The sequence below is a fragment of the Pelobates fuscus genome, chromosome 2 (assembly GCF_036172605.1).
Source record: "Pelobates fuscus isolate aPelFus1 chromosome 2, aPelFus1.pri, whole genome shotgun sequence".
In the NCBI taxonomy this organism is placed as follows: Eukaryota; Metazoa; Chordata; class Amphibia; order Anura; family Pelobatidae; genus Pelobates; species Pelobates fuscus.
This window is the reverse complement of record NC_086318.1, coordinates 258,636,206-258,648,638: the sequence shown is the minus strand read 5'-3', so window position 1 is coordinate 258,648,638 and position 12,433 is coordinate 258,636,206. Positions and strand designations below refer to the sequence as shown.

General features: G+C 39.1%; 1 protein-coding gene across 1 annotated transcript in view; it reads right to left on the bottom strand.

The window, feature by feature from the left end:
- Nucleotides 1-10,358, bottom strand: part of QPCT (glutaminyl-peptide cyclotransferase) — a 298,053-nt gene extending 287,695 nt beyond the window's left edge. Inside the window, exon 1 of the mRNA XM_063443353.1 lies at nucleotides 10,192-10,358. Coding sequence (XP_063299423.1) covers nucleotides 10,192-10,302 — 111 coding nt within the window. The 5' untranslated portion in view covers nucleotides 10,303-10,358. The remainder of the gene's footprint in view (nucleotides 1-10,191) is intronic.
- Nucleotides 10,359-12,433: the final 2,075 nt, after the last annotated feature.

Here is a 12,433-nt window from a genome sequence, read left to right as displayed (position 1 = left end):
TTAGAATGGCCGGACTTAACGCACCAAAGAATAGTCAGGAAACTTGCCGAAGTCAGGCATACCAGAATAAGGGAAGTCAAACAAAGCCAAAGTCAATAACCAGAAATAAACGCTCAGGAACACACTCTTGGACAACCACTAAGGGAAACCACGACAGGGCAATGAAGAAAAGTAGAATCACGTTAAAATAAGCCCAACGGAGTCACCTTTTCTGTTTTGGTAAGTTTTAAGGCTGTGGAAGAGACATCTTCCTTAGTCACCTAAACGCGGGCCGCGACCGCTGTGATTTCCTCTCTCACCACCGCCAGGTGGGCATTGAAGAAAGATCTGATATTTTTTCATAAGGGCAAATATGTCACCCTTGGTTGCTGGGGTGTTCAGTTCTTTCTTTGGAAGGTGAGTATAGAGTCCCTCTGCATTGGGTATAGCCTCTGGGGCATCTAGCAGATCCTCGTCAGAGGACGCTGAAGAGAAAGGATCCTCCAGTGCAGCCAGCTGGGTTCAAGGCTTAGTCTGCAGCAGTTCACTAATGCTGCATGATCCTTTGCCCGATTGGGCTTTTAGCCGTTTTGTTTTCTTCCCCATGATTAACGAGAGAAGAGCAAGTGGCAGGAGTCAGGTTATCGTCAAGGAAAGGTGAGATTTCTCATGGTTTTCTAAGGCTTCTGTCTTAACTCTGGTGCCATGCAACTGCTCACCTTGCTGCCAAAACCACGACCTCCATAAGTGATAATTTTTGAAGCTTTTATTGGGGTGCAGGGTGCAAATGGAGGCAAGTAAAATGCATTAAATGTATCTTTACTTACAGGCAACCACACAGTTTAAGTTTCAGTTAACTATTATAGAGCGAAGAGCTTTTTATTCTATTGTATTTACTGTATTTGTGTGTGTTTTTGAGTGATCCACACAGGTGATTGAGCACTCCTCTTTTATCACATTCTTAGTTCTATATTTTTTTAATTGTATTATAGAGTTAAATTACATGTGAATTGATGGTTACCCTGTCAAGAGGGATTGCAGGCAAGGTGAAAAAAACCTTCCTTCACATTTTGCACGATATTCCATATAGCTTTTGCGCTTTGCTCCACATCCTTGTAAACTAAATACCATCAATAATATAGCTGTTTATGGAAAACATACAGATTATTTAAACAGTCTTTGTTAAAGTACATGCTTTTTTCAGATACATGTAATCATAGCTTCTATTACCCATCATTCATTACTCCTACTCCTTTAGTCATGAGGTTTGCAGCCACAAGTGCTGCATTTGGAGCATGTTAATGCAACCATTAACAAACACGCACGCCCTGTACCTCATATGATGAGTGGTTCTTTCACTGAGCAAGTGGTAAAAACAGAAAAAGGACACAGATCTCAAGTAGTTTTTTTTCCATACATAACATGTCTCAGAACTGCTTGGGGCAGTGAAAATGATCAGTTGGAATCACTGATCACATGTACCCTGAATAAAGAAAAACTAGGTCTCTGTAAAATAGAAGAAATAATACAATTAGTGCTGTGTTTAATTTAAATTTTATTTTACTGTGCATCCAAATGTTTTACAGTTGGTGGGGAAAAGTACTTTTGGCACTTCCTGTAAACAAAGTGATTGGCAAATTTCTGTAACGGTTTGTGATGCAACATCCAAATAAACAGATATGTCAGGTTTTAGAATTCAAAATGATATACAGAGAAAAGAAAAGGCGTTAAAGCCCCCTCCTCCCCCCTCCCCATGTCAATGCATTATTTAGGCTAAACTAGACAATAGTAAATGAACTAAGAAGAGGTACACATAAAAACTTACCAACTAATTCCAAGAAAGCTCTCCATTTCATTTGGTTTCATTTAGAAAATGGTTAGATCATTGCTGTACACACATGTGGCTATAGACTGCCTCTAAAAAATGGTATGCCTTTAAAGGCAAGTTTCTTTTTTATTTCTAGTTTTAACACTGCAACTGAAGACAATGCTGTTCTGCAGGAACAGTAGTATTTACATTGATGGGTTAAAATACCTCCAGCGGCTGTCACTGACACCGACAGCCACTAAAGACACTTCTAAAGAAATAGCCGTTGATTGGTGCGCAGTAGCCTACAAATGTTTTCCCATGGGAAAGTATTGGATTGGCAGAGATCATCAAGACTGGTGATCTTAGCCAAGGTGGCAATGACGGCTGTGAAGAGACCACCGAGATGAGGGAGAAAAGGCAAGTACTAAAGTAAGTCACCTAAACTACTTTTTTTTTTTCTTAACAGGGGAACCACCGCCTAAATAGCGAGCAGTACACTATAGCATTAGGCGTACATGTTTGTATTCCCAAAACTATTTTGTTCCTTTAATTTTTATGTTTGTTTGTATCTTTATTTTTCGTGGTGTAGACAGATCCCTGCATGTCTGAGTTTAAACAGTTTAGTTTCATTTCTATACCAAAGAGAAACGCATAGAAATGGAAGGCTTAATGTTGCAGCATTTATTTATACATTTATTTTTACATGCAAACTGCGGCATGGTTTCACGGTTTGCAGCTGTAATTAAGCCATGTGACAGTTATTTTCATGGCGTTGTGCAAAGCCTGCACGTATTCAGCTCGGAAATTGAACCCACTGACAAAACTGAGTTACTCTTAGAAGTCATCCAGTCATTCACGGTAGTACACATCACAAATCTTTTTACTGACTTATTAACATAACAGATACAGCTATGATTGTTTTGCTGCCAATTAAAAATTGAGAGGAAATACTTGCATATATAGGGCACACTAAGTTAATATGGCTGCTCTAACGCCACTATCCCAGGATTTTTGTCAAACCAAGTCCCCTGGACACCCTTAGCTGTTCCGTTGCTTGCCATATATATGTTGTGCCAAGTTCGATTCTGCTGGAGTTCATAGCATTGACGCAGTGTAGATTTACCATGCATTTGCCAAGCTGTGGGAAGTGGACACACAAGGAAGGAAAGCATCAGAAAAGAGGTGTTGCGAAGGGAAAGTGTCAAAAAAGGGGGCAATTGGTAAAAGTGGTCATTCCACAGGAGCCTTCAAGAAAAGCAAAATGCCTGCAGCTTAAGGAGCTATCAGGGGAGCCCTTTATAGCATATTGTAGTGATCTTGGTGCCTTGATGCTGCCCCTATAGTATAGGAAACAGTAATATTTAAGTTTGTCAGTCAGTGTACCGCTAGGCTTGACAAAAGTACTAAGTTACCAAAACATTGCTGGGTCCACCATTTGTGGCTTGGCTTAATAAAATACATCACTAGCCCCTGAACCCAACTTTGTTTTGAATAGTGTGCAAATGGCACTTCCAAGTGAAGACTCTAAAAGGTTTACAGTGTTGACAATTGGTATCATGACAACGCCAAACACAGCTCAAGAAATGAAAGCAGTCAAGCAGCCAGGCACTGCTCCCTTCGTCCATTGCAGGGAAATTCTCTCTGCCTGAGCCAAGTCCGTTGCTGCAGGGCTTAGCTCAGGAGAGCTAATTGAAGTAAGAGCTTCTGTAGGAAGTCAAACCATTTTAATTCTGTTTGACTATTTACAATAGGGCGTCCACAGGGCTCTCCTGGCACCATAATCAGTACAGGGCACTCTAGTGGTTATGGTGCTTGGATAGTTGCTTTAAGACTTTCCATAGAGAAGCATTATAATTATTCTCAATTAGGAAAATCCTACTGGTGCAAAACATGCACAGTAGGGCTCGCAATGTTTCTTAACCCCTTAACCCCTTAAGACCGCAGCCAAATGTACAAGTTGTGAACGAACAAAATGTAAACAAAACCTGGCATTTGCGCTATATGTCTGTCAAACCGTAATTCACCTCTTTCATATTAAATGCACCCCCCCTTATTATATATCATTTTATTCAGGGGAAACAGGGCTTTCATTTAATATCAAATATTTAGCTATGAAACATAATTTAATATGAAAAACATGGGAGAAAATAAGAAATGTTATTTTTTTAGTTCCACATGACATTTTACCTGTCAATGTCATAATACAGTTTGCTTTTACTGCAATAAAATACACATATTTGTATTCAGCAAAGTCTCACGTGTAAAACAGTACCCCCTATGTACAGGTTTTATGGTGTTTTGGGAAGTTACAGGGTCAAATATAGCGTGTTACATTTGAAATTGAAATTCGTCAGATTGGTTACGTTGCCTTTGAGACTGTATAGTAGCCCAGGAATTAAATTTACACCTATAATGGCATACCATTTGCAATAGTAGACGACCCAAGGTATTGCAAATGGGGTATGTCCAGTCTTTTTTAGTAGCCATTTGGTCACAAACACTGGCCAAATTTAGCGTTAGTATTTGTTTGTGTGTGAAAAATTCAAAAAACGCCAATTTTGGCCAGTGTTTGTGACTAAGTGGCTACTAAAAAAGACTGGACATACCCCATTTGCAATACTTTTGGTTGTCTACTATTGCAAATAGTATGCCATCATAGGGGTAATTTTCATTCTTGGGCTACCATAGGGTCATAAACGCAACGTAAGCAATCTGGCGAATTTTAATGTGAAAAAAATGAAACACAAGCCTTATATTTGACGCTGTAATTTTTTAAAACACCATAAAACCTGTACATGAGGGGTACTGTTGTACTCGGGAGACTTCGCTGAACACAAATATTTGTGTTTCAAAACAGTAAAAAGTATTGCAGCAGTAATATCGTCCGTGTAAGTGCTGTTTGTGCGTGAAAAATGCAAAAAACTTCACTTTTACTGGCGATATCATCGTTGTAATACATTTTACTGTTTTGAAACACTAATATTTGTGTTCAGCGAAGTCTCCCGAGTAAAACAGTACCCCCCAATGTACAGGTTTTATGGTGTCTTGGAAAGTTATAGGGTTAAATATAGTGCTAGCAAATTAAATTCCTTATACTTTCGGCATGGGTTGTCAGGCAGGTGCTGCTAATTGTAATTAATTAATATAACTAATTATGTAAAATTATTACATAAATATATGTGTAGAATTAATATATGTATATATATATACATATGTGTATATATACGTATATATATATATATATATATTTTTTTTTTTAATATTTTTATTTATATATAGGTATATATATATATAGTGATATATACGTATATATTTATGTATATAGATATATATATTATTTCGTTCTACGTGTATTTTGATATAAATATATATTAATATCACAATACAGTTAGAACGAAATAAAACACATCTATATATTTTTTAATATTTTATTTTTAATTTTTTTATTTTATTTTTTTACATTATTTATAAATATATATATATAACATATATATATATAATTATATATATTAATATTAAAATACACCTAGACAGTATGTGTGTGTATGTATATGTGTATATATATATACTTAGATCATATATATATATTTATATGATCTAAGTATATAATTTATTTTTTTTTACACTGTTTTAACATTTTTTTATTTGATTTTCAGCCAGCAGGGGGACCAACTGTCATTACAGTTGGTCCCCCTGCTGGTAATGCAGCAGGCAGCTATCCCGCCCATGTGATTGTGAGGTCCTCGCAAGGACCTCACTCTCACATGGCCGGGAGGGCTCCTAGAGGGCTGACGTGCCGCGGGGGGCTCCCTGGGAGTCCCTCCAACCGCGATCGCCGGCATGGGATCGCCGGCGACCGGGTAAGTTACAAAAAAACGGAGGGCGTACTATTACGTCCTGCGGCGTTTAGAGACGCTTTTAAAAGGACGTAATAGTACGCCCTCCGGTCTTAAGGGGTTAATAAAGAAGCACTTGATTGGTCATGGTCTTCTATAGACTGTAATTTCATTTGAGCAGGGTCCTCTTCAACCTATTGTTCCAGTAAGTTTTCTTGTAATTGCACTATTTATAGTTAAATCCCCCCTCTCATAATATTGTAAAGCGCTACGGAATCTGTTGGCACTATATAAATGGCAATAATAATAATAATAATAATCAATCTGGATAATCTTACAAGGAGGAGTGGTATTGGCCGAGGCAAGATCAGGATGCCATTAGATGAATGATGAGTATAGCTTTCTACAGGTGGGACCCAGAATCTAAAAGGCACCAGAAACATCCTAACATTATAAATACATAGGTGTACATATAATCTTAAAGTGTTCCTTGAACAATATAAATTATATAATAGCCAAATTAAAATGAATTAAACGAGTTCACATTAATATACTAATCACTATAAATTTGCAAGCAAATTACAATAAATGGACAATTAACCCCTTAAGGACACATGACATGTGTGACATGTCATGACTCCCTTTTATTCCAGAAGTTTGGTCCTTAAAGGGTTAAGAGGGACAGACCATGGAGATGCAGTTTCAATGAGCTTGCTGAATAGCACTGTCTACCTTCCTACTGTGCAGCTGATGGAGAAAATACATGTTGACTAGATTTGTGCATAGTGGGAAAATTTGGTCCAGCTGAATAACCTCAGCAAGAAAAAAAATAATTAGTTTGGGTAGTACGATAGTTGTCAGTTCGGCTTGTCTGAACAACTTTTATACAAAATATTCATTAAAACAAATGGGAAGGGGGGCGGAGTCTGACTTCCAAGCGGACTAGACAAGCATGTCGAGAGCTCCTGAGTCTGGAGCCAAGATTCTGGGTTCAACGCCCGACCACCCGATCATACGACTGCTAAAAGCAATCTTCGCGGCTAGGAGACTGCACTGCACCCGGGGATACCCGACTCACGATACCCGGCCTGTGTGGGTGGGAGAGAGGAGAGACAGATGCTCTCCTGGTTCTCTGGCTGACAACAAGGGCGCACTCCCAAATTGGCTCTTTCTCCCTCCCCCCCGGTGGGGGTTATCCCGGTCGCCAAAGATCTGAGCTGCCATAATCTCAGATGCATCTGTGGGCCTTGCAAAACTCCCAAGCTAAACGGGAACAGAGACACCCAAGATGGCGGATATATCAGGCTCAACAACACGTGGTCTGACACTGCCACAGCCTGACTCAGCAGGCCCTAGTACCAAAGTGACAGATACTCTGGAAGCCATATTCAACAGATTCTGGGCCATGCTGATCAACTGTGCAAGGCAAGCAAAGGTCACATGAGAGTCAACCACGGGAGAACGGGAAAGCAACAAGAAGCGGCCTGGGAAGCTTCCTAAGGGCAGAATGTTATCCCACACTAACTCAACCACATTAAAGTGACGAAAGCCGCGGAAGCAGCACTACCGGCTGAGGAAGGGAGTTGCAGACCAACGTCGTGCCCACCACTGCCGTGGAGTGCGGTGTCCCAACATACAAGCGCCTGTCCTAAGCTACATGAAAGAAACACTGCAGTCACCTCTGAGCCACCCCCCTGTGCCATCTGAGGCTGGGCATCTCATCACCAAGCGAGAGTGTTGCTCCCTGGCAAGTCCCTCCCATACTGGACAATTCTGTATAGCCTGTGGGCATAGGCTAAAAGGGGTTAACCTTCAGCATGTGTCCAGTTCATATTTTTGTTTAATTTTACATGTACAAGCTTATCCATGCGATATGATTTCTTCTTTACCGATTTCTAAGCAACTCACCTCTTCTTGCATCACGTAAACATACATAAGTTTTCTTAACCTCTCTCAGCATGTTTAGCCTGTGATTAGCAGTCTACCATTAATGACCCTACTCTATGTATGTCTAAGTAAGAATACCTTGATATTATAATCTACACAAAAAGAAAAAGTGCAGTAAATCAGACATGTGATGTACTCTACTAGCTAATATTTTATGTGATACCTTGCAATGTATATGTTTATGTTTAATAAGCTTTGCAGGATTAGCACTTTTTGCTGCACTTAAATGCATGTGTCCAGCTCTCAGACACGTTGTAATCACTATCCCAGCTACCACCATGCTACTAGTTTGTCCAGAGTTGACAGCCTGCCAAGAAAGGGCATTAGCTGAGCAGACCCACACAGGTCCTCTAATGTAAAGCCTAGCGTAAATGTGTTACATGATTGTTTTGCTGCGCTAAAATTTGAAGCAATGTCAGTTAGACTAGCCACACTGATAACTTTGTACGCCATTAAATATCTAATTAACTTAGAAAATATGACCGTAATTGCATGCGGCTAATAGGTCCTCAACCATACAAAACGCACAGTCTTACTGAATATTAGTATTAAGCTACTGTTGTTATACTAATAATGTGCCGATTATCCTACTGCTCCTACTGTTATGCTTGAAAATATGCTCGAGGATTGCAATTGGGGCACCACAAGCTTGTACGTCTTTATCACTATGCTCAATAAAAATAAAGAATTTTAAAAAATAAAAAACAAATGGGAAGAACCAAAAAAGCACAAAAATTGGCTGAACAGTGTGGTGCAATAATTATATATATATATATATATATATATATATATATATATATATATATACACACACACACACAAATTATGCCTATATGGTCCAGTACCCTGATAGGCATTTTTTGAGCAATTTGGTTCATAGATCAAGTGGAAAAAGTAACCAATAAAGGGGTGGGGAGGGGAAGAAGGAGCAGTAAAAAAAAAATGTATTATAAATGTATTAAATATATACTATATTAATATTTTTATTTCTTTTTTTACTGCTCCTCCTTTTCCTCCCTATTGGTCAATTTTTACTTGATTTGTGAATAAAATCACGTCTTAGTTGTGGATCCCTAACCATCATCTTCCTTTTTCTCAATGATCTTTTTTTTGGCACCATGGACAGAACTCCAATCCAAACAGCCATTGTCCAGCTCATTTATTCATGGTACGTTTCGATGGCACTTTGACACACTGAAAATGACTTCCTGAGATACAGTGCATGGATAATGGGGCATTTAAAGGACCACTATAGGCACCCAAATCACTTCATCTCACTGAAGTGGTCGAAGTGCAGTGGCCCTGTAGTTTAAGTGCTGCAATGTAAAGAATTGCCATTTAAAAGATATGACAACCTAACAGGCTCTAGAGGCGCTTCCACTGTAAGAAAAAGTCAGACTCGGTTCTCACACTTCATCTCCTCTGAATGCATCTCAAAGAAAGTTTTCTATAGGACAAGCACATCGCACAGTAATGTATCTCCCACAATGCTCTCTATGAGAAGAACTGCATTGGATGGGAACGTGGAATACATCTCACACTGGAAACAAGGCGAGTAAAAATATATTTAACAGACATATTAACAGAAAACACGACAGAGGTCACTGTAATAACAGGGAACTTATAGTCCAGGGGAAAAAAAAATGTATGTATATATATATTTTTTTTATTTATTTTTTTTTTTTTAATCAGGACTAAGCATTCCAGTGAATTTTTTCAGTTTGGCACATAGTATAAGGCACACCTACCAGTCCAGGATTTAAGGATTACCCAGTTTTGTCTAAGGTGTTTTTAGAAAAAAAAAGAAACAGCACCTTAGACAAAACTGGGTAATCCTTAAATCCTGGACTGGTAGATGTGCCTTGAGGACTGGGTTCGGAAACACTGGTATAGAGAATGTAAGTCATATCAAAAACCCTCAAAATGCATATACATATAAATGGTGATGCATATAAATAAATGAAATATACCAATACATTTGTAAAATTGCAATATAATTTGAGGTATTCATATGGTATTAAACAGATAATTGTGGAGAATTGTTACTTGGACATTTACACTAAAATAACCAAACTTGAAAAAAAAAAAAACCTTAGATAATTTTCCAGTTTAAATTAATCATGAAACCATGTTCATCTAACATTTCAATTACCTTGTTAACTGCAAATAATATCTGGTTTACTGAATAAAACCCAAGATCAGCCTCCTTTCTTAGATACTCAAATTACTAAACATATTTTACCATTTTTATTTTAAGTACACACCTCTTGTATATAAATAAATTAGCCACTAGTGATCCTAGTGGTCACAAAGGATCAGCTGGAGGATAATGCTAAACTTTATGTGGAAGTTTACAACCATGTGTATGGGGGGAAAAAAATACCTCACAAACCCAATAGAAGCACACTGGGAAGATACATCGACAAACAATGGTTAGAATGCTAATATTTCGGAACAGATACCGTAAGCTGGACTTCAGACATTGCAATAAAACTAAAACCATGCTTTCCTTTAACACAATATGCTGTTTGGTGCTGGAGTCAGATATAAGCATGCTATCCGCGCAGCATTATAAGGGATACACATTAACAAAATAATAGAATGTATTATTGAACCTACTTTCGCAGAGCGCCATTCATCACCGACATACTCTCCACTTAAATGGCCAAAGCAGACAGAAATGTAAAGTATGAGGGCAGCACTAGACCCGCTATTTGTCCTCTTCGCCATAGCTCTAGGATCAGCTCGACAGCACTGCCAAAGGCTTCCCTGCTACTTCCTCTGCTCGTCTGTTAATTGCTTACAGTATAAGGGGAGGGGGGATATCTGGAACTAGGTGGGGTTAAGTGTATGATCCAATGGAGGTGGGAGGTAAAATAAGAAATCTTGCCTCAGAACGTCAACAAATTGACCCCCCTCCTCAATATAAGAGGATTATTTGCACTCTTTAACATAAATTATGGTTATTATTGTGAGTTTTTCTATTGATTATTTATCGTTATGATCAAATGCAGAATACAGAAAGCATCACCTGCAGTGTTATATATATATATATATATATATATATTGTATTTCCCTAAAGGACAACTGTTGCAACAGGAATAGATAATATACAAAATAAGATGATTGTAGTAGAATTGGAAGATCTTTAAAAAATAAAATCTAATATTAAAAAACACCTCACCTAATACGTTTGTGGAATCCTCTACCTACCCAGCCCTTTACCAGCTAAGAGCATCTTCCATCTTATTCAGTAATTTTACTTGCTTAACCTCTTCATTACAAGGGCTGATTTGAACCTTAAAGGGATACCATAGGCACAAAAAACTGGACTAGATTTATTTTCGTCAAAGTGGTTATTGGGCCCGGATTCCCTTGGCACCATTTCACACTTCAGTTTCAAGCCATTTTTAATCAATTTAATTATTAATGAAGAATCCCATCAGCCCTGTTACAGGATTCCTGGCTGGAGGTAAGATTACATGTGCACTTCAGGGGTTAATTCTAACATACACTAACATATAACCTTTTCATGAATAAGCATAAATAAACACAGAATAAATAATAACAACACACAGACTCAGATATTTGATGAAAAAACACCATGGTCTTTTATTTAGTTTATAACACATTACAAACCATAACTTATTCACTTTTAAAATATATACCTTCATGCACCCAGCGCTCAGCTAAGCCACCACCACACCCCCACACCCCTACACCCCTACACCCCCTTCCCCATCGTGTTTTAATACCTAAGTGTCTACACACTGGAGCACAGCGCAGGAGGGGGTTCATAAACTGACACTACTACTATTTGATACTCGTGAAAGTTCTCCTGCGGCTGCGGACCCTTTCTATAGTAAACATAATTGACCTGTCTAGATGTAAAAAGTCAGTTTTATCTCTGTAAGCTAACAAAACAGTTTTCTCTTTAATTTACAAAAATGGGCACGATAAGCATGTTACCTATGCAAACCTTGACTTTATGATTGTAACCTGTAACCAATTGCAAATGCTTGAATCACCGCAAAAATAAAGAATGTAAAAAATATATATATATAAATATAATATATATATAACACATGAATTACCAGTATGCCTATTAGCCAGAACTTAAACAAATATATAACCAAACTCAGCTAGTCCACCCCCATTTAAAATTGGCAGTTGACCTCAACCGAGTAAAAGACCATGACATTAAATAAAACAGTATAGTGGGGGGCGGGGGGGAACAGGTACAATATAATTTTTATTTTACCTTTTTTTATCGCCAGCTGTTACCGCTCAGGGTGCTTTATATATCATATTTTCCCACCTTACATTGCCCTCGTGGACAAGCGCTTCAATCTGAGCGCTGTTCGCGCGGACCTCTGTACTACATGACCGTGACGGTATAACACAGACTGTTGCCGGTGCCCTCGCAACTCACCAGCAGCGCGCAGAAAAATCCCTCCCACTACTAACCCCACAGCGCACATGTGTACATGGTCGATTGACCATGTATTGTCTTGTGCACTGCAAGGGTTAATTCTAACATACACTAACATATAACCTTTTCATGAATAAACATAAATAATACAAACCAGGCCCGGACTGGCCATCGGGCATACCGGGCAAATGCCCGGTGGGCCGCGATGGCCGCGGGCCGAGGCCAGCAGGGGAGATCACAGGATCTGCAGGGCCAGCGCTACCCGAGTGCCTGCCCTGCTGTGTGCCTTCATGGGCCGGTGGGGAGATCAAAGATCTCCCTCACCGGCCCAGAGGCAGTGTTACAGGCGGCCGGTGCTGGGGAGGGAGGGAGGAGAGAACACAGGCGGAGCTCTAGCCAGCAGCTCCGCCGGGTCCTCTCGCGGGATTC